Raw genomic sequence first — 20872 nt, forward strand, 5'->3', positions numbered from 1 at the left:
GAGTTAACGTTGTTCACGTTCGCAATCACTAGCGATTACCTCCAAAGGTATATGCTTTCACAAACAAAATTGTCCGTCGTAAAGAACGAAAAGAGGATGTGTATGTGTACGGAAAATGTATTCAGATAAAATTTACAACGGTAAGAGCTCGCTTTGGCCCAGTTTCCTTCGCAGCAATGTAAAACGCGGAAAAAGGTCCTCTTCAAAGGACACACTCGTTGGAATTTCGCGCGCATACTTTATCTCGTCTTATCAGTCCTCCCGAATACTTGACTCGGCAAAAGCCTTTTGCCCGGTAAAAATTTCTCGAATGATTGCTCAGCCCGCCCTTAATCGACTTTTAAAGAGGCGCATACGCGCGTCGCACAAAAGCGATGCTACCGATAACTAATATTGGTCCGTTGATCGCTTTGCTCGGCTTCGAAAATGGGCCGTCGACCGAATAGAAGTCGGAACAGAAACGGCACGATCGCCATTGATCTTGATGAAGCTCCTCGACAATGCGCTTGTCAATCAATATTGCCCTTTGCACTCCGACTAATTCAGTCGACGCAAATATCGATGCAGCGCTGCATTGCGTTTGCACGCGCAGCGCTTAATTAATTTCCCCAAATTAATAACCACATTGATTCTCGTCAAATACTCGGCGTCGAAGGTTGCTACGTTCAGCCGTCGAAGCGCTGTTTGATGTGCGGATAGCTGAATTTGCAAGGGGCAGTTGCAATCTATCGCGCAAACATAGACGTCCGACGGGCGGGGGAGTAATCCGAGCGAGACACGCGAGTTCGCTTTTGATCATCGTTCACAATATTCCGCGCTTCGCCGACGAGAGAAAGAGAAGAAAATCTACTCGCGCGTAGAGTCCGTTGTTTGCGGCGATGAGCTACCCGTGTAAAACGAAACCGAAGGCGAAAGCGTTCCGCGCTACGAATGAAAACGCTGCACACTCGAGGAGAATAAAAACGATTGTGGTTTTTGTCTGTTACAGGTGCGTGGTTGCTCTCATTGATGCGCGCGGCTAGCGTACCAAATTTCATTCCGTAAGTAACGAACAATTGCAATTCCCAGCGAAAAAGGAAAGGGAGAAAAAAAGCGAAGCTCAAAAATTGCCTCGCGCACGAGATAAAAAAGAAATAGCAGCTGCCTGCCCGCATGGTAGTTGCGCCGGCGGACCGGTGCCGGCGGATTAAATTCGCGCGTTGCGGTGGCGGTTAATGGTCGGCGGCGGCTGCGACGACGACTGTCTCGGCTGCACACACAGCGTCGCACGATATTGCTCATTAAGACTGGCAGTCGTTAAGGTGCCGAGGCAGGCAGCAGTGCGAAAATGCAAAGTGCCATTTTTGAGGTTGCGAGGCAAAAGGACGGCGAAACGACGCTCGCCTCTAAGTGGGATGTACACTTGCTCAATTTGGCCTTTTTTCCCCGTGCGGGCACAATGCACGCAATCGCGAATCGCAAATAACTGCAATTTCGTTGCTTTTACGATTGATGGTCGAAATGAAATATAGGTCCATTTGGCGCGATAGGGATTATTAACGATCAACTGATATTTCATAATCACAGGCGACGTAAAAGTGAAGCATGTAATTGGCAATAACAAACGCTTAATAAGAGAAGTGCGAGGCGTGTGGACATTAGCCCCTAGAGGCAGGAAAGAAAGGCAAAACGAACGGCACGGAGGTCCGCGAATGCACCGACGCAGCACGATTAAAAAGTATCTCTCGCTCTGTCGGCTCGTATAAATTATGCATGTGGTTATTCAGCAAATATATCACGGCACACAGAGCGAGCGAACGGAGGGACACCTCGGCAACAGGAAAAAAGCGACGAGAGAGCCGCGCGCGTGGAAAATCTGATCAGCGCGCGGGAACCCCGATCGCTTATTACCACGCCGCGCGAATGTGATTGGAATTTTATTAATTGGCCGTTGCATAATTCATGCACGCGAGAGAGAGAGAGAGAGAGTGAGCGAGAGAGGAAAGGAACAGAGATTAAAAAGATTCCTCTTCGTCGTGCGTTTATACATTCGCCAACGTCGGGGGCATGGTAATGAGCGAGTTATTCCTTTTTTTCTTCTTCTTCTTTACTCTGTTTTGCCGAACACGATCAAAATGACTTATTGCCTCGCACACGCCTCTCGTCTATTGTCGCCTTTGATTTAATGCGCGATGTCGAACACAGACGCGCGTGTTAAAATCGACTTACCAAGGATATACAATAATCGTTTTACACGCGAGTCGACCTATGAAAATTGTAATAAAAGCGAGCTCCAAGTAGACATCCGTCGACTGTCTTCCGTCATTTAGACAATGGATAACCGGCAGCAAGCTCCTATATAATAGACTCGAGCAGCAGCAGCAGCAGCTTCGGGCTTCAATAAGCATTGAGAGCTCATAGACAAGAGCGAGCAACGCGTGTAAATCAGCGTCGCTAAGTATAATGCATAGTAGCGGTACAGCACACACGCACATACACACACGCACATATGGCTATTAGCCGCCTGTGAAAGCTAATTGTTCGACGAGTAGCGAGAGACAAACGGCCCCGCAGCTCTCCAAGCTGATTGTCCGCGCTCGCAATCAATGCAACAAGAAACACAATAAGAAGAGGATTGGTGTGTGTGTGTGTGTGTATGTGTGTGTGTGAATATAGCGACGCCACTAGTACACGGTCAGCAGGGTGACGTGGCTCGCTCTGACTTTTCTCAGAGACACGCGCGCGCTGTTTGATGAGCCGATGGAATGCGAAAAATTAATTAGCCGTACGTGCGCTCGCGCTCGCTTCGTTGCTCTTCCCTCTGCCGCCTCTTCTTCTTGCCCGGTAAAGTACAGTGATCACGGCCAATCGTCATACTTCTCGATATGTTGCAATGGAGACTGGCGATTCGCCTTCGCGTCAAGTCGATCGGCGCTTATTCTAGAAGTCTTTCGAAATTTCATTTCGAGCTCGTAATATGCGGAAATAACGCGATTATATCACGAGATTCTCCGAGTGTCGATCGAAAAAGATGCCACGAAAAGCATTGGCATCGTGCGTCAATTCTACCTCGAAGAAATTTCGATGCGGTCGAGAAGGCGCGCCTATCGAAAGCCATACGGCCTTATGGTAGTTGACACTTGCCCACACGTACACACACCTAATTTTCTAAGGCTGTCGCGCGGCGCGGCGTCGGGTGCGCTCGAGTGCACGGGCACGAGGAAGATCGGCAAAAGCCCACACATGTCGCGTCGGCCTCGGTTACGTATATAGGTGTAGGCTGGCGAGCAGCCCGTACCAGCGACGCCTTCATGTTGGAAAGCTCGGCGGAGACGCATAAAAAAATCCAGCGCCTATGCGGGCTCGCTCGGCGATAAATCAAGCAGCTCGTTTGTAATCTCTCTCTCTCTCTCTCTCTCTTTCTCTGCGGGCGCGCTCGCGCGACTTTTTGGCGTAACGGCAGATCGTGTGCCTCTTCCCGATTATTACCCGTCGCTCGGACGCGCTCGCGACGCGCCGTGCAGTCGCGCGTGTTTGCTCGCCTTCGGCCACGCTCGCGCGGCTGGCCATTCTCGACGGCGAGCGAGGCTTTGACCAATTTGCCGCGCGCGCCGTTTCGAGCGGGATACGCGTCGTGACCGGACCGCCTGGCGAATCGCGCGACTCTCGCGGCGGCGTATCAATCGCCGTCGTCGGCGGCGGAAATCTGCGCGGCTCGCTCGACTGATTGCGAAGAAAAAAAAGAAAAGCACGAAAAAAAAATTGGACCACCGCGAGCCGGCCAACGGTCTTGCATTGTCCGCCGGGATCTTCGACGTATACATCGTCCCTTTGTCCGCGTTGCGCGCCTGGCGTGGAAAACCTTTGAAATATGCGGCCATTGTAGTTGTACTTGCTCGCGAGCGCTCTCTCGTCGTGATTGAACTTGGCGCGCTCTCTCTCTCTCTCTCTCTCTCTCTCGCGGATCCGCGCCCGAGATTTATGAATAGAGTCTATGTATGTAGAGGGAGCTTCCGCCCCGTAGGAAGGAGAGCAGCAGGGATATCTTTGGGACGCGCGCTGTAGAAAGGCGTGAAGAGAGGCGCGCGAACGTATTGCATTATTTATTGCGTGAGTGTGCATCAGGCAAATTTATGAATGATTTATATTTTTAGCTCGTTTCTTCCGTGTTCATTTCCCTTGCAGTTGGCCCACCCCCCCTCCTTCGGCTGCTTATATCGATTGGTCGACTATTTTTTTTTAACGTTTATTCGCAAGTTAGATATTGCCTCTTATAAGTACACTTGGATCGTGATCATTCGTTAGCAATCCGATATGAAGAGTTTGATGCGAACGTCCTCGATTAACCGTCCTAATGATCTTTCTGCGAGTTCTTGTTTCGATCTGGCGAAGCGGTTGCGCGTAGTATCATTGAAAGCAGCCGGTAACGATCGGTCGCGGTAACCAATTATCATTCATACGCGTGTAGAAAAGAAAACGAGGAGTCGTCGGCGGCGGGGCAAGGAGAGAAACATTAAGCCCTTATTTCTAAGCGGAAACGTTTCAATCTGCGCGTCCCATCGATTTCCGCGGCAGATAAAACTGCGCTCTCGCGCGAGCGGCGCCCAGGCTAACAGGCTATTAATTCCAAAGTGGCCATCAATCTCGCGCTCCGACTCTCTCTCAATCTCGAGTGGAGGATGTTCCTGCGATGCGGTCTTTTTCGTTGCTATACGGCCATCTCGAGCTCCCCTCGAAACGCCAAAGTCTTGCTGGATTTGACCGGAATCGACGTGGGATTTCAAGTTGGGAATTTGAAGATGTGCAGCTCTCGCTTTTATGGCCTATAGCTCTCGCGCATACAACTGCCAAGCTCACCGTTAACTCGAATATTTCACGCTGGCACTTTTATTGTACGGCCGAGGCTGCCCCGCGCTCTTACCAATTGAAAAATTAGCTTTCGTTTTGGCCGGCTATCTGGTCTCGGCTTTCCATAACGACTTGGCTCTGACGATTTGCAACACCGCATATGGCCGTCGCAGGTGCGCGCCTGACCGCAGTCATTGTTGACAGCCTCACCGCACAACTCTCGAGACAGATAATCTACTGCTCGAGTATAATTAACGCGATTCCCACGCAATGATAACTTTTTTTATAGCCCCCGTTGGATTTGCATAAGTACCACGGCAACGCCGTCACATAGCTAAAATGTCGCGCGGAGCACTGCGGAATCTCTCAGGCCCAAGCCACAGCCCATATCACGGCAGTGTTCACCTTTGAGCCTCGTAGAGCTTTGCCAAGAAATATCGCTATAAGGCTTTTAAGGATATAGGCGCTTTTCTCCTTTCTATACTCGAGTTCGAGCTTTAATTACCGGGAGTAACTGAGCGTCGAGAGCTGCTGGGCTTTCAAAGCGATTACAAGGGATAAGCCTCTAGTTACCGAGGCTTATTAATAGCCTTGCTATTAATTATTTGCAAAATTGAAAATTCATTTACTCTCCTAACTATTGCTCCATCTAAAGACCTACACCTTTTGCTTCTCTTTCCTCGCTTTCTCCTGCTCAACCGTGTCACAGATTTTTCCGATTAACTGGCTTTTCGCCAAAATTTATCACGTCATCCGAACCGAAGCACTATCGTTATTTTTCATTACGGTCACCGTCGTCGATCTGGCATTTCGCATTCTCATAATCATCGTTCAGATTGCACGATCCGGATGCATGTGAAATTTAGTTCAGTAACGTTACATCGTTCATGAAATCACAGAAGATTGGTCGATAATAATAGATGGCATCCTGCCTGCGTGCCACAAAGGATTGATATAATAAGCTTTTTTACAAGAGCACTTGAGTCAAGCGAGCGAGAGAGAGAGAGTGGGATGGGGGCGGGGAGGGGGGGGGGGGATAAATATGACAAGATCCAGAGCAAAGCCGGGCTCAGGGATAGGCTCGAACAGGAATGGTACTCGTTCAATCTAATGATCGTTCACTTGTCTCTGTTTAAAAGCGCGCACGAGTAATGGCGACTCGGCTGCGCAACGTCTTTACTGATTGCGCTCACCCGCATCCTATCTCGCGGCTCGCTGCAACAAAGCGCGGCCGATTTAAAAGCAAATGTTCCAGAAGAGAATCGCCCGCGTCCCTTGCCACTAATGCCGTCCCATCAATATCGCGCAATTTATTTGGCGTACCGAAAGAAGCGAAGGGGGAAGAGCGTATGTGCGGATCGCGCCGTTTCACGCTGGCTGCGAGAGCCAGTTGCCGTTGCTGCCTTCGATCCTCTCGATTTCGCTTCGCGAGTGACTGACTGCAAAGCGAGCGGCGAGAAGAGAGGAGGGAGGCACGACAATGACAATGAATATCAAACGCCAAACGCTAAAAATCGGTCGTACGCCGTCAGCCCCATTGTTGTCCGCGGCGGTATGATATTCAAATGCGCTCGGTTGCGCGCGTGGGTGTCGATCCGTCATTGCGCGCTGTCCCGCGCGCGCATAAGCGGATAACGAGAATCCCCCTTGCGTGCCAAAGCACTCGCGCGCGCGCGCAAGTCACTCTGACAAACGACATTTCACTTGTGGATTTTACGTCAAGGGATTCGCTGTACCGGAGTGCGATCTCTGCTCGATATTAGCTTTCATGGCAATCGCATTGTGTGCCAACGCTGACGTGAAATTTATATGTAACGAGCGAGAAGCACAGATCGCAGATTGTTATGCTTGACAGAGAGCCGGTTGTCTCCGGCCGAATTACGGTCCGTTCGTTCGTGTATGCGCTTAATTTTCCAGTGACAGCTCGGCAACACCGAATTGTATTCCTTGAGCGAACACGAGAGGACGTCGGCAGAAATTAACACAACTTGCATGGTAGTTGGGCCTGCGCTGCCTGGAATTTCGCCACGTTCGCCTATTACTCCCTCGTATGTTTGCTCCTCCGTTCATTCTTGGGTATACGTCTCGAACGAAGGTGCACGCCCCGTGTATTTTCTCTCTTTGGCCATTGTGCTGCGCTCTTCGCTTTTGTCACGCTTGTTTATATAACCTCGCCGTACTGGCCGCTCGCTTTCATCAGTTTGCTCTGCTACGTGTGTCTCTCATATAGAAGCAAGACTATTATTCTACTTTTTGGACTTTCGACGTTGCTGCTGGTGCTGTTGTTTCTGCACCTGCCGATCCTTGCACACAATACTTGCGGCTGTAGCTTCGAAAATGAACGACCGAAGATTCCGATGGTGAGGCTGATAAAGCAACTCTCTGCTTCTTTGTCCCAGGGATTAAGAGTCGAATGAGCGCCGTAAATCATGTTAAAGAATCACTAACTGTTAAATTGTGCCTCAATTTAATTCGTAAAAAGTGCTTTAAAATTGTTGGTCCACATGAATGTCCACCGTGAAATAATTTCGCAAAGAGGAATTTTCGCGTCCCGAATGACGGGAAATCGTTCGGAAGTCGGAAGTCAGTTTCGAAAGTCAATCTTTGTCGAAGAGATTTCCGCGCAGAAATAAAAAAAATAAAAAACAAGCTTTTCACGTGAAATATATATCAAGTTTTAACGATGCAAAGAGGCTTTCAGCTCGCTCGCTCTCTTTTCTCAGACATTCTCGGCGCGTGTATGAGAAAATTGAATTTCATGAACTTTGCATAAGATCCTGTCGCCTTGATCGACGGCGTTAACTTAGGGCCGCTCGCGGAGAGTCATTTTCCAACGGATACGCACCTTGGCGATAACGTTTACTTTTCAAATAGCCGTATGCGAGCGAGGAACACGAGATCCTTCTTTTTCCACGGTTGCGCGTGCAGCGTTTGACAAGGAAATGCTCTCGAATTAGCAGCTTGCTTATTTTCTTTTGTACGCTTGTCGACGGATATGACACGTCGATGCGCAGCGGCCATAATTTATAATGTATGTTTGACTTGGCACAGCGATAGCGTCGAAACTTTTTTTTTTTGTACGGGATATCTACTCGCGGAGAAGCGAACAAGGAGTTAGCAGTTGGCATGCGCGAATGCAGAAACAAGATTGAGAACGAATTCTATCGCTGAATCCCCTTCAAACTTTCTGCGAGCAGTATATTCGAAATTTCCGATATTTCCCATCGATGAAACTGCCTGCCTGCACACCACTCCAAATTGCCAAGAGCGAAGGAAAAGAAATGGAGCAGAGCGTTATTGGCGTGGGCCTCGCGGAGTAAATATGCAATCCGCGCGAGCTAATAAATGGCTGCGGAATGACATTCGAAATAGGGAGCTAATTGGGGAGGTCGGAGGAATTCGGCGAAACCTCGAAACGACTGGTAACGCTCGCGGTAATTAGTTTCCATTCTGGCCATAAACTAATCGTGGTCGTTCGCTGGAGCCGCAAACGCGTGCAGCATAGCTAGTATATACATCCTCAATTGCATTATTGAACGCGTCAAGCATTCCGCGGAGTCGTCGTTCCCGATTCGTGAATTCTCTCGGGTAGACTGCCTGCTTCGCCTCGGTTTATGAATAAGTCGCCGTTTGCAGGCAGCCGGCGGCTTCGTTTGCGCATTACTCGGCCGGATTCCCTTTGTCATTCCTAATCGCTCGTTCAATTTTTTCGCGCGGCTTTGAAAGAAACGATCGCCGCGATGATACGCGCATTCGCGCGCGAACGCGGCTCGAGCTAATCGATCGAGCACGAGCGATCGTCCCGTCGCTGATTATTCGGAAAAATAAAAAAAGGGAGAAAACCAAGTCCGCAAGTGAAAACGGCAATGGAGAAGGTGCGCGCGCGTACACGCGAGAGCATTAATGAATATGCGCGCGCGGCAGCGATGGCATTAATACTTGACTGGTGTCTTCCTCGAGCGATTTTCATGAAATATGAATAGCTGCTCGATATAGCGCGCTCGACATTAATTAACCGTATAATTAGATTGTCAGTGTGCAATTCCATCGTTCGGTCAATCGATCAGCTCTCGCAGAACAAAACCACGAGTTTTTTCTTTTACCTACCAGCAGGACGTTTATAAGAGATGACCGAGGCTCGCGGCCAGCTTAATGAAGCCGTAATTCAGCCTGCTCTCGAACAGAATGAGCATCATTTGCAAAAAAAAAAAAAAGAAACGATATCGCTGCACGTAAGTGTGTACCGGCGGTGCTCGAGTGATTTACGAATCTTGGTCTTCGGCTACAGATGCTAGATGAGCTTATCCGTCGTTACGAAGGCGCTCTCGACTCGTGTACAATGCACCCAGCTATGAGCCTCTGTTTATTTTTATTCCTCGCAATCTTCTTCCATTGTTTCGAACTACATTTCCCCTCGAAATAGGTTACATTTTCTAAAAGGGTTTGCTGAGCTGAAAAAAAGAAACAAATTATTTTATTTTTATGTTCGAATGAGATTTTAACAACGACGCCCCAGTGTTAGGACATAATTAACTCGAAATTCGCGTTCGGCGCGAATATAACAAGGCAAGCATTTGCTTCATATGTTAACGTAACGCGCAAGAAAAGGGAAAAGATATCGCGAATGATGAAAAACCACATTCAAGATGAAAGTTAGTAAAGCAATTTCACACCCGCGATTACGTTGAGTGCCGCGACTTAGCATTATTTTATCTTTTCACGCAATTAAGATAATACGTCTACGAGGTATACGCGTGGTTTTCACGCAGACCGTATAATAAATTGACATAATCGCCGCAAATTGTCAATATTAAAACAATATCTCGTGTGTAAATTAACGTCAAATCATTTTTTATATCTTCGTGGAAAGGCATTACTTGTGATCGTTCCATTTAAAGAAGGGTTCGTAGCAGTCGCTTGCTTCTACGAAAGTTATCGTGCGAGCTGTTAATTTACACACGATGAAGCGTGCGTGAGACGAGGGAAATGATAGGCAGCGACGGCGTGAACTAGGAATTGTAAAGCGGAAAATGCCAATCGAGCGACAATCCGAAAGACAAGTGGAGTTAATTCATTTGCCGTTGAAATCTGAATCGAAATGCCGCTTTTGAACTCCATCAAGTTGTCTTTGCTGTAAAAGAACTCGGACCAATGGAGGACGAGAGGGAAAAACAGTTCGTTTCGGCAATTCTTCCCGTGTAGCTCCTATCCTTCGGTTCGTTCTGGTGCGTGCTGCATTAGACGTTGGTAGTGTATGCCGGTCGCCGTCGGTGCCCACAAAAACCGCCGTAAATCTCGTGCGTTAGAGGCCGCGAGTGCGGTCCGAATGTTTCATCGTGCGCGTCGCAAAAGCGTTAATTGCCGGCCATGTGCTCGGCGGTGGCGTCGGCACATTCCCTCTTTCGCCTCGTCGCTTTTTTTCCCGCTTCTTATAGTTCCCAGCCCTTCTGGTGCCCTGCTCACGCGGCTACGTGCCTTTCTCGTAGTAGGCGCGAGTAGGTTTGATCGACGTTGCGTCGATTTTACCCGCGACAATGACGTTGGCGTTGTTCGGGTCTGAATTTGAACGCAAGCGGAGGTTGATATTTCAAAGGGACGCTGTTTCCGTAGCGAGTTCGCGCGGATGATCGTCCGAAAGAAAAAGGTGTTTTCACGAGCATTAAATTAACGTTACGACGAATCAATTTCACGAGCCATTAAGCGATGTGGCACGGCACGCGCTAAACTAATGTTTCCCAGCGTCAAACTTTACAAAAAGCCGAGCGAGCTTCGTCCAATTAAAAGCTAATCACAGGGCATCCCGTTGAAACATCCAGTCCCCTTGGCCGTGCGCAAGCTCAAAGAGAGGGCATTCTTAGCGTGTTACTCGACTGTGAAATTTACCGCCTCCGCGCGAATATGCAATAATAAAAGACAGCGGGGGAGAAAAAAACTTGGCGGCGGGTTTCCGGTGCGTCCCGCGACTCGTCCCAGGCAGGCGTGGCTCGCGATTAAAATCGCGTTACACATTGCGCCGCGCGCTAACGAGAAATGGAGAGAAAGAGGAAGAAGTCCCTCCTTCGCGAATATCCCAGTCTTTCCGGTATTAATCACCGATCACGGTTTAATTAGCGCCCAGCCCCGCCGCTTTACACCTTGCCTACTGGCTTATTCCGCTCTCTCGCCGGAACATCTGCATCATCGGAGTGTCCCGCGATAACCGATCCCAAACTAACCGTCGAGCTTGCAGCTTGGCACAATGGTGCAAGCTTCGAATTTCCATAAAGATTGAAAAGCATCCTATCCGCGTTCATTGCCTGAGATCCAAGATACGCCAACAAAAGGGATATGGTAGATGAGTCTCCAGCGCAAATTTATGCCTATATTTTGCAAGCCAACTGGCTAATCGGAAATATGCAAGTATGGCTCGTAAATCGTGCATGCCTATCGAAATCATGCGAGGCAGGCACGTGGGATAACAAGTTATTATTTATTGCAGTCTGCTTGTGCGTTTGTGCTCGATCAGGTTTTGCAAAAACTCGCTTTCTTCCGCCTGTACGTTGGGAACAAGTCAGGAGGAACAAGACGATTTCGCTTTTTTTTTTTTTTCTTTTTTCATAAAAATGTTGGGCGTGGAAATGAAGAAACCCGACGATTGACGATGCCACGCGAGCTAGAAATGTTTATACTGGCGTCTCATTTGGCAACGAGAGACAGATCTGTCCATACATGGGTCGTTAAACTTGCGACAAATTAGGTCATTTGTCTATACAGATTATTGCGCGTGAGCGAGGATTTGGCTCTTTGGCGACTATACATCCTATCGAATCCCATCGAATGGGCTCTGCATTTGCGATGCGCGAACCACGTTTCGAAAGCCACAGGCCCTTTGAGCGATTAAACGGAAAAGCTCGTTAGGGTGACAATTATGCAAAAGAGGCAGCTGTCGGATTCCATTATATAAAATTGACGGTCGGCGATTATTCGTGTGCAGTATATTCATTACTTGCCAGGCGATCTCTCATCGCTTGCTAATTAATATGTGAATGTCGAAATCGGGACTCGTGCAACTTTGACGCATTGTCGGTGAGGCGCGCTGCTCATTAGCGAGCGAGCATTCAAAAGGCCGGCAATGCGGGGGTATCGAATGTCGTAACGCGAAAACGAAAGCATCGTTAGCGCGATATACCACCGAATTGTAACGATCGCGTTTCCAGCGAGCCTCGTCATTATTGTTTAGCGCGGTAACGCGAAAAGTTTGGAGCTTTTCCGGCGATGACTGCGCTACGGCGGCAACGAGCCAATGGCGAGGAGCGCGCGCGCAGGCAAATGCAATATGCACCAAGCGTAACCGGCGCGACAGCGGCGCGCACGTCGTCCCGGGAGTCAGCGCGAATGGCATTGGAGTCAGCGAGATATTGACGCGCAGCCTAATATATGCGCTACCTCCGCTTCAAACTTGATTAATACTCCTCCCCGTAATGAATTCCGCAGGCGGCGCGCGCGCGCGCGATAATTAATTCGAAATTCGAGCGCGCCGCTAAAAATCGATAGCAGCTGCCTGCCGCGAGCTTTTATCGCTCGGCATATTTTTCGAGGCGACTGGAAACAAATGGTGCGCCGGCTGCGTGTCGCGGAAGACGATAACGAGTTTCGTATAATCTCGCGGGAAATTCGCTGGTGTGTACGCGGCACAGCTTCGATCTGTGTTTATAGGCAGCAGCGCCAATGAACGAACTTACTTGCTTCGGGCAAGTATACCCCCAGGGCACTTCCGGACTGCCGAGCCGTAACTTTGCTCCGCGCCGAGCCAACTATATATTAAACTACTACTGGAATTGAAATTAGTTTCGCCTTGATTTGTTTATGGCATGCTCCTCGTCGTCGTTGTTGTCGTCGCCGTCGTACGCAATGTGCAGCGCGCATTCTCTTTCCGGGCGGACTGTCGAGCACCGCGCTGTCCTCTCTGCCGCGTGCCTGGGTTGACCTGCAAGCTCTATACGTAACTATGACGGCCGAGCTCCCATCTCGACGTTGCTGTTTATTTCTTGGTAGCGTTGTTACCTTCGAAAGAGAAAGGAGAATGCAAGGTGTTGCGTCGACGTTTCAAAGGAATGTAGCCGCGCGTTACTAAAACGGATTTGTTACATTAGTACTTGATGATAATAGCGACGCCGGCATCGAGAAAAATGTCACGACGTGACCGTTTAACGCGCATTTTTCGCGGCTTCAAATTGAATTTGTACAGCAAAGAGGAGGCGAGGGAATACAACATCGCAAGTATGAGTTTAATTGCTGTTAACCATGCTATAAGCTCGTATAATCCGCTGTCGCGCACGCATATAAAAGTCAACGCTGGCACGCAAGCATTTTATCTCTGGGACGCCGATATAACAAAATTAAAGGTCTTGTTAGACATAGATAGCAGTCGAGTATAAAATCAATCGAGGCGCCTCTATCTCGATGTCGCAGCTTCATAAACGCGCGCCAAAAGCAAATAAGAGCGCGCGCGCAAGAAGGAAGAGGCTCGCGCGCATTGTACGTCTCTGGCTTTATTTATAATGATTGCCGATGGAGACGCGCCGGTGTATAGCGCGCGCGGACGCGAGGCCAAGTTTATTGAGTCGTATTCGAGAGAACACAATGTCTCATTTTAATGCCATCTCGAGATAGAGAGCCACGCGCGCATTGTGCGCACGACGATATATCCAATTATCCGGCGCTGCGCGCGCACGTACGTCGACGCGTCACGCGCGAGCATCTTTGCCCTCTCGCTTTTTCGGCTTCTCCGTGCAGACTCCTTCGCGAGGATCAATCGAATTATTCGAGGGAAACGACCTTTATAGCGCTGCCTTTTACTGCCGGTCGGGCGACTTTTCGTATAGGGTCGCTAATGTTTTCCAACGAATAAAATTCATTTCTCGCCCGTTGTTTTACGCATATTTTCGTCGATATTTCTGTTATACGAGTGTTCACGATAAAGCATATTCCGCTCTGTGCGTGGCTTTGAAAAACCAAGCAGCGGACGTCTGCAGGGGAGAGAGTCCTTTAACAAGCGTCAATGTTAAAAAGCAGCGCTCACTCAAACGTCCGATAAAATTTATTAAAATATTCACAATAATCCATCAATACCTCGTCCTCCACGTCAATCAATAACCAACCAAAATAAATAAATAAATGCACGAGACGAGGATGCTCGACGTAGTTACATGCAAAAATCAATAACACGAAAAGCATTGTAATCCATCAAAGCCTGCCATTCCTTATTCAAACAGCTAATTAAGCACGTCCAGCGAGGGTAACGAGGCGATGGAGTGCGCGTGCACATTTTTGTTTTTCACGGGGGCAGCCTCTTTTATTATCCCCTCGGATGCGCGTGCAACCCTAATTTTTCCACGCTAACGAGAGAAAGAGAGGGGGAGGCGAGGGAGAAAACGAGGAGCAAAGGCAAGCCGAGCATTAATCCGCGTCGGAGTGCGTTAGCGGAGCAAGTCACGCGCGGAATCTTTGATAAATAATCCGCGGGGGCTGTTCCGGATCGAGCGCTCCGAACACGCTCGGCTATTTGTCGGCGAGTTTATGCTGCCGGCATTTTTGCTCTCACGTGGCTTCTCTCTCGCTCTCTCGTTTTCGTTGTCCAGTTTTCGCGGCAAATAGAGCGTGATCCGATAGCGTTGTCAGGGGAGCTCTGCGAGAATAACATTTTTTTTTGCAAGAAAAAGAGAGAAAGTCAACGAGCCTAATGGAGCATGACGTTGAGTACACCTCTGGCAGCTAAATAAAAAATATGAATGATAATAGCCTCGTATCCTTATCGCTTTAGTCGTATCCGTACCAGCAACCGATGCATGATATAACTCCTAGATCGCATCGTCATAATCAGCAGCAACTCGATACATAACATTATAACAGCTTACGACGTCCCAAATGGTTACATCGGATGATTCGCAATCAAAGAGAAAACACTAACATTCAATGATCCGCACGCTCTCACCCAATAGTCTTATCCGAAAATCCGATTAGCTTATATAGTATCCGAACATCGAGTAGCGAAATCGACCCATCAGAAGAGACCTGCATCTACAATTTCCCTCTCCCCATCTCCATGCGCTACTGTTATCAGCGCTAGTATATCGCCACCGAGCGCGATGTACATCCTAATCCTGCGAGCGAAAGGCCTGCTGTCTACGTTATAACCCGAGGGATCCACAAAGGTTGCCTCGCGAGAACGCTTGGCGTGACAGGTCCGCTGCTGATCCGCAGCGGCTCTCACTCCAAATTTACGTCTGACGGCACCGCATTACTGCTTTAGCAAAGTGCATGACAAATCGATATGACAATTACAACGATGTTGCTCGTTCATTTCGCCGTTCGACATCCCCAGGTGTAAAAAAAAAGATTGTAAAGTTGTTTGGTCCAGCTGATTGCAATTAATTTTCAAAATGGCAGATCTGACATAAGATAAAAATCCCATCGTCCGAGATTATCAAAAGAAGTCTGAACTAGCGAGCAAAAGCGCGTCTCCAAAGTCAATGGTTGAAAAGCGTACGCGTGAATGATTGATGGGATTTTATTTATGTGGTACGCGCGGGCACAAAGTGTCAAAACACACGGGAACTGCGGGACAAAGCTTGGACGAAAAAAAAAGAAGAGAAGGTTGGATGAGCCTTCGTAGGATCAGTCTTGGGAGAAAAGACGGACACGGACACGGGGCATTGTTGGGCGGCCGACGAAGATTGACGAACAAATTAGAAAGGCCGAATTCAATCAGCGGCTGCTGTTGCTATCTTATCCGCGCTGCAAACTAACTCGGTCAGCGGCGGCCTTATGCAAATCGCTACGAGCGCGCGCGCGCGCCTCTATCAATGAAAGAGAGGAATAGCGGACGCCACAGCAACAATGAGGCTCGAGAGATAAGACGCGGGTCTAATCGTTGTGCAGATGGCGCAGCTCTCCTATATACGCGAATTACAAATTCAAATGCGCCTAACGGCGCTGCTACTTCTTGATGAATATTGAGAGCTCGAGATCGTTATCGACTATCTCTCTCTCTCTCTCTCTCTCTCTCTCTCTCTCTCTCTCTCTCTCTCTCTCTCTCTCTCTCTCTCTCTCTCTCTCTCCGTCATTGTTATGATTGCGGAAAAAAACAAAAAAATCTTTTTCGTGCCAAATTGCTTGTAACCGAGCAAAGTCCAAGCTGCAGCACTCCTTTGATCTTTCATCTTTCCATCTTTCGGTTTGAATTTTTTCATTCTCATTATATGTAGTATCGAGGACCTCCGCCCTCGTGATAATTACAGTTTCGCGCGTATAAGAAAAAAAGATTGGCTGCAGTCGTAAATCGCAGTGGAAGAGGGGAGTGCGGCGCAAGAATTTACGAGACACCCTAATGAGAAAAATTTGCCTACGCGGCTGCTGCTGCAGCCTTAACGCTCATTGAAATTTATGCTTTCTCTTGCCTATTTGCAGTTGATCCTCGGCACGTACCTACGCACATTCGCACTCTGTGACGAGCTTTCCCTTTCGGTCGTTCATCGCGGAGGACCAATGTTCGGCCGACGCAAGACCGAAGGCGACGCGGGGGCAACACGCGAGAACGGCGCGCGTCGGTTAATAAAGTGCGCAAACTTCCGAGGATATTTAAAGCGGGGGAAGAGAGCCTTATCGACACGGGTGCGAAACACAGCAGTGCGTTATTGTCCGCTGCTCGACCTAAGGGAATTTTAAGATTCGCATTCCCCGCGAGCGAAATACCTTATCGGACCGCGGAATCCGCTGCGGCGGTGGTGGCGCGCCAGTTTATCGAGGATATTCCCGGCTGCTGCCCGTGGAATCTCCGATGGGGGGATTGTTCGGAGCGCTCAGGCACCTAACTTTTCTCTTCGCCCCCTCCTTTCTGTTCGCCGTCCACCTTCCGCGTCCGCGCACGCACTCGCGGTCATTTGTTGCCCGCTGCGTTTCTTTATTTTTGTTATTGGCCTGGCAGTTGCTGCGAGCGTCCAAGACAGCCTATCGATTACACCGGCCTCTCCGCGCCTACTCGAGTAGCCAACTCTACGCTTGGTCAGCCCTTTCGACGTTTTTTTTATCCTTCCTTCCGTTGTTCTTTTCGTCTTGTACGACGATCCGCGCGAGTTTCGCAATCTCATCGAGTCTCTGCACTTTTATCCTCGACCGGGCAAGATCGCCCGTGAATATTGTACAAATCAAGACAACTCGGCAGTCGAGCGAAATCGGATGCAATCAAGCCTCAGCCCAGGCACATTTTTCGCACTCGCGAAAACCCATCGTTTACCAACAAAACTTGTATTTCGAGCGAAAAATGGCTTTTATGCGTAAAGGATCGCTTTTCACTCGAAAGTATCAACGCGGAAAATGTATTTATTTTGAGGAACTTGCTACTTTGTTCCAACGAAAAAAGTATAATCTTTGACAGCGATGAGACTTGGAAATTGTTGATTGAAATAATTTGATGATCATAGTAAGTCGTCACTCATACCTCAAAACTAGCATAATTTTTGCTTTCAAAAGATCGCATAGTGTTTGCACAGGTATTCGAAAGAATGCGCAAAATTATAAAGGCGACGCTGGTTTTTACGCGTATACTGCTCTCGGCAGTATCTCTCTCGTGCAGTACGCCCCGCACACACTTGCAACTCTTCCGGATTCCGGAGTAACTACGCCTGTCTCGCTCCTCTCTCTCTCTCTCTCTCTCTCTCTCTCTCTCTCTCTTTCTCTCTGCGGATAGCGCAGAAGAATTAATTGTCAAAATTACACCGGACGCAGCTTGCTTTCAATTTTGATCGTATAACGGCAATCGCGCTCGACTCGACTCGCCTCGAAATAAGTGACGGTCGATCGGATGAACGATCGCGCTGCCATCCCTCGGCCGCGCCCCGGACGTCCCGCCGAATCGCGACGCCGTTGCTCGGCGAGCCCCCGGGTCGGCACGGAGCCGCGCGAAAATCCGGGCACGCGCGGCCGATCGACCCGATCGACATGCGAGAAAGAGCGCCGCGCGAGCTCGGGCTCGGCGCATTAGCATTAACACACAACGCGTTAGCGCCGTCGCGGCCGCGACAATGCCTCCGAGCTGACCTTTCGAAGAATGCACGCCCGACAAATGCTTTCGCTCTGCTCGTGAATTATGCATTTGCCAGTGGGCTGTGCTGTTTTCGCTCTTGTTGGTTTTCTCATCTCTTTTTTTCAGCGAACGCGCTTTTCAATTGGGCAATGGTTATTACAGTCTATTCTCGCCGGACACACACCAGTCGCTAAATCTTTCTGTTCATTGGTTTTTTAATTTCTTTTTTTAACTTTATCTCCCGCTTCATTAAATTCAATGTAATTGTTTGATATTATCGAAAAATCTTTATTCTTGTATTGTAGTATACGCTACTGTTGCGATTACATATATATATATTCAACGTACACTATAAATTTCACGCCACCGCGTGACGTCTAAATAAAAAAAGCAGTTCTAACAACAACAATTCATTGATCAGCGATTTTAGTGTAAGTAATTTGTTTTACTTATGGAATACAGAAAAAACGTGTACTTGAGTATTAAACGATACGGAATTTTTGACATATTGCATCAATCACTTTATCAAAGAAACGAAAACTGGAAGAATAATACAAATAAAGAAGTTGGATTTTTCAGTAGTCTGCGGTGGATATTCATTGCTCAAAAAAAATGATGAGTCATTCCTTGAATATTCATCTCTGAAACGGTTAATTAATAAAATAGTTTGACATTGAATTTCTTGTATAATTGAAAAAAAAATAACATAAATGAAAATTATGAGCTAGACGTTGGAAATACCAAGCTCAACATGCTCATTGACTATCTTCGCAGGTGTCGTACACGCATAGCTTCTCTAAATCACAGAAAGGAAAGTTGTTATCAAACGATCTTATCGCTATCCCGTTACGACGGTATCTTCGTAGAGAAAGCTTTTCAGCTGAGTTAGACTGTATTCTTTTAGGATATCATCCACTCCATTATCGTGAAGCATAAATGGTGTAACGATCTTTAAATAATCTTTGATGGGACAAAAGTTATTGTGCCTTCCAAGTTTCAATGTCAACAGATTTTCGTTTCCTCTCCAGGCGAGCAACTGAAACCGTCATTTTTGCATTAGCCGCAAACACACAAATCGCGAACTTTATTGTTGCTCATGCATACTCTCACGTATACTTCGTCCTTGGGGTCGCGCCATTTTTCAAATATCAATGCATCTCCAAAATGTGGATAGCTGAACTCGCGTATGCCGTGTACCCTGGTAAACAGAGCCAGGTCCGATTCGTGTCCGGAGTACAAATAAATCTTTCTTGGGTTGTTTTTCGTCTCATTAAGATTCATGTTTTCCAGCAAAGTTCGAGCGAGAAATCCAATTCCAATCGCGCGCATTTCTTGCGTGCGAACGTAGTCGTCGTATTCTTGCCTTTGCACCTCTAACAGAGTTTCTCTTATTTTAGGCGTGTACCAATCGGGCAGCGCTGCGTCGATGTACTCCTAAAATGAACGAGTTGAAAGTAACGCAACGGGTTCCATCTGAAGCGCCGCGGCGCAAGCTCTACCAACTCACGTTCGCGTATAAAACATCGAAAATGTAAGTTAGCGTCGAAAAATTGGCGGTGGCCTTGACTCCCGTTTTCTCGTCCAGCAAGCTCAGTGCTTCCGCGAATCGTTCGTGCCTTCTCCTATACTCCGTCGAGTTTCGCACGAGCTCGAGGAGCCTCAAAAACCTGGACGACAGAAAACGTGGAAATGGAGTTTTCACTGGCGCTGTCTCTTGGTCGATGCGCTGATCGTTACTTGGGAGTTTGGAAGCCTCTCAGGATAACGTCGAGTTGCTTGGGAATGCATTGGAACGGCACGGGTGACCATAGCAGAGACGAATTCCATATCGTACCTGCCGTCGGCGGATAAAGACCCGCCAATACCAATTCCATAGTAGTTTTTGTCCGGTCCTCGACGCTCGAATAAGCGTACAATTCTTCGGCCTTGTAATCGATGCTCAAGTGATGTCTGTATCGGCTTCGCAAAAATAAACCTAAATTATGAGCCTGCTGCTTGCCAACCTTCGGTTTCCAAGTAAATTTGAATCGTTTAATCGGGCAGTGGCCGAGTGCATGTCACTTACGTTGGTCAACACTCCAATACCCCAAGGTTCGTAGATCGATCGATTGGCACCGGTGTAGAAGTCCAGTGATCGCGCAAGTGGAGTACGAGCTCCGTGTCTGAAAAGCTTTCGAGCGGACGTTCCCAGGGTCATCGAAGAGAACAGCCGATTGGCTTAGCGCATTCACAGTGCTTACCACTTGAACGAGCTCCATCTTCAAATTATCGTAACTCGCAGCTTTTCCGCAATCGAACGACAGAGCCAACGTGGCAAAGCTCCAAACTAGCGTGTTCATTTTATGAGCGAGTGCTCCCGAGTATTAACGCTCGCAAAACCAGCGGAACCGCTTACTTAGCAGACTTACGGAGGAATACTTCTGAATGGAACTACAGTCTCGAGTATACAATAACAGCGCAGTCCGAAGCGAGTGTAACGCTGCAGATAAGATAACAAGTTTTCCTGACTTTATCGAGCGCGTGCGGGGCAGTTCCGTCACAGTTCAAATATTTTCGGTAAACAACTGATTTGCATTACACTGCTCAGCCGAACGCACGTTTGCTGTGCTCTGTAACGCTAACGGCTCTCGTCGAGCACTGTTCGACGCTCGCAGCCGGTCGAGGACACGACGACCACGCGAACGAATCAGGAGCCAGCCGTCTGATCGCGAGGCCCGATTTTCCTTTTCTTTTTCACGCGAAGACAGCGCTAGAAACGCCTCGGCGAAATGGCCGAACGTCGAGCGGCGGCGCTGTCGCTTCACGTTGTACGTAAGTTTGACGACAGGTGTCGAGGCGCAATACGCCGGGATAACACTTACCGTTGGATGCGAAAGTTGGTACCGCTCATATCCTTTGTCGCGTGTATATGCACAGCCTCATAAAATGCTGTTTATGAGGCTGTGATTACACGGATTGTATCAATCCTCCTGGGAGCGCTTA

General features: G+C 48.4%; 2 protein-coding genes across 3 annotated transcripts in view; one reads left to right on the plus strand and one right to left on the minus strand.

The window, feature by feature from the left end:
- Positions 1-20872, plus strand: part of LOC131666448 (CCR4-NOT transcription complex subunit 6-like) — a 226540-nt gene that overhangs the window by 183707 nt on the left and 21961 nt on the right. The gene's annotated exons all lie outside the window — the stretch shown is intronic.
- LOC131666449 (testicular acid phosphatase homolog) lies at positions 18259-20250 on the minus strand. Its single transcript, XM_058939109.1, has 6 exons — positions 20131-20250; positions 19956-20060; positions 19628-19893; positions 19398-19557; positions 18995-19324; positions 18259-18926 (listed from the first exon to the last, which is right to left on the minus strand). The coding sequence occupies exons 1-6, from the start codon at positions 20227-20229 to the stop codon at positions 18729-18731; spliced, it is 1158 nt and encodes a 385-aa protein (XP_058795092.1). The 5' UTR covers positions 20230-20250; the 3' UTR covers positions 18259-18728.

This window comes from Phymastichus coffea, unplaced genomic scaffold (genome assembly GCF_024137745.1).
Source record: "Phymastichus coffea isolate CEN01 unplaced genomic scaffold, Cenicafe_Pcof_1.1 PCOF00058, whole genome shotgun sequence".
Classification (NCBI taxonomy): Eukaryota; Metazoa; Arthropoda; class Insecta; order Hymenoptera; family Eulophidae; genus Phymastichus; species Phymastichus coffea.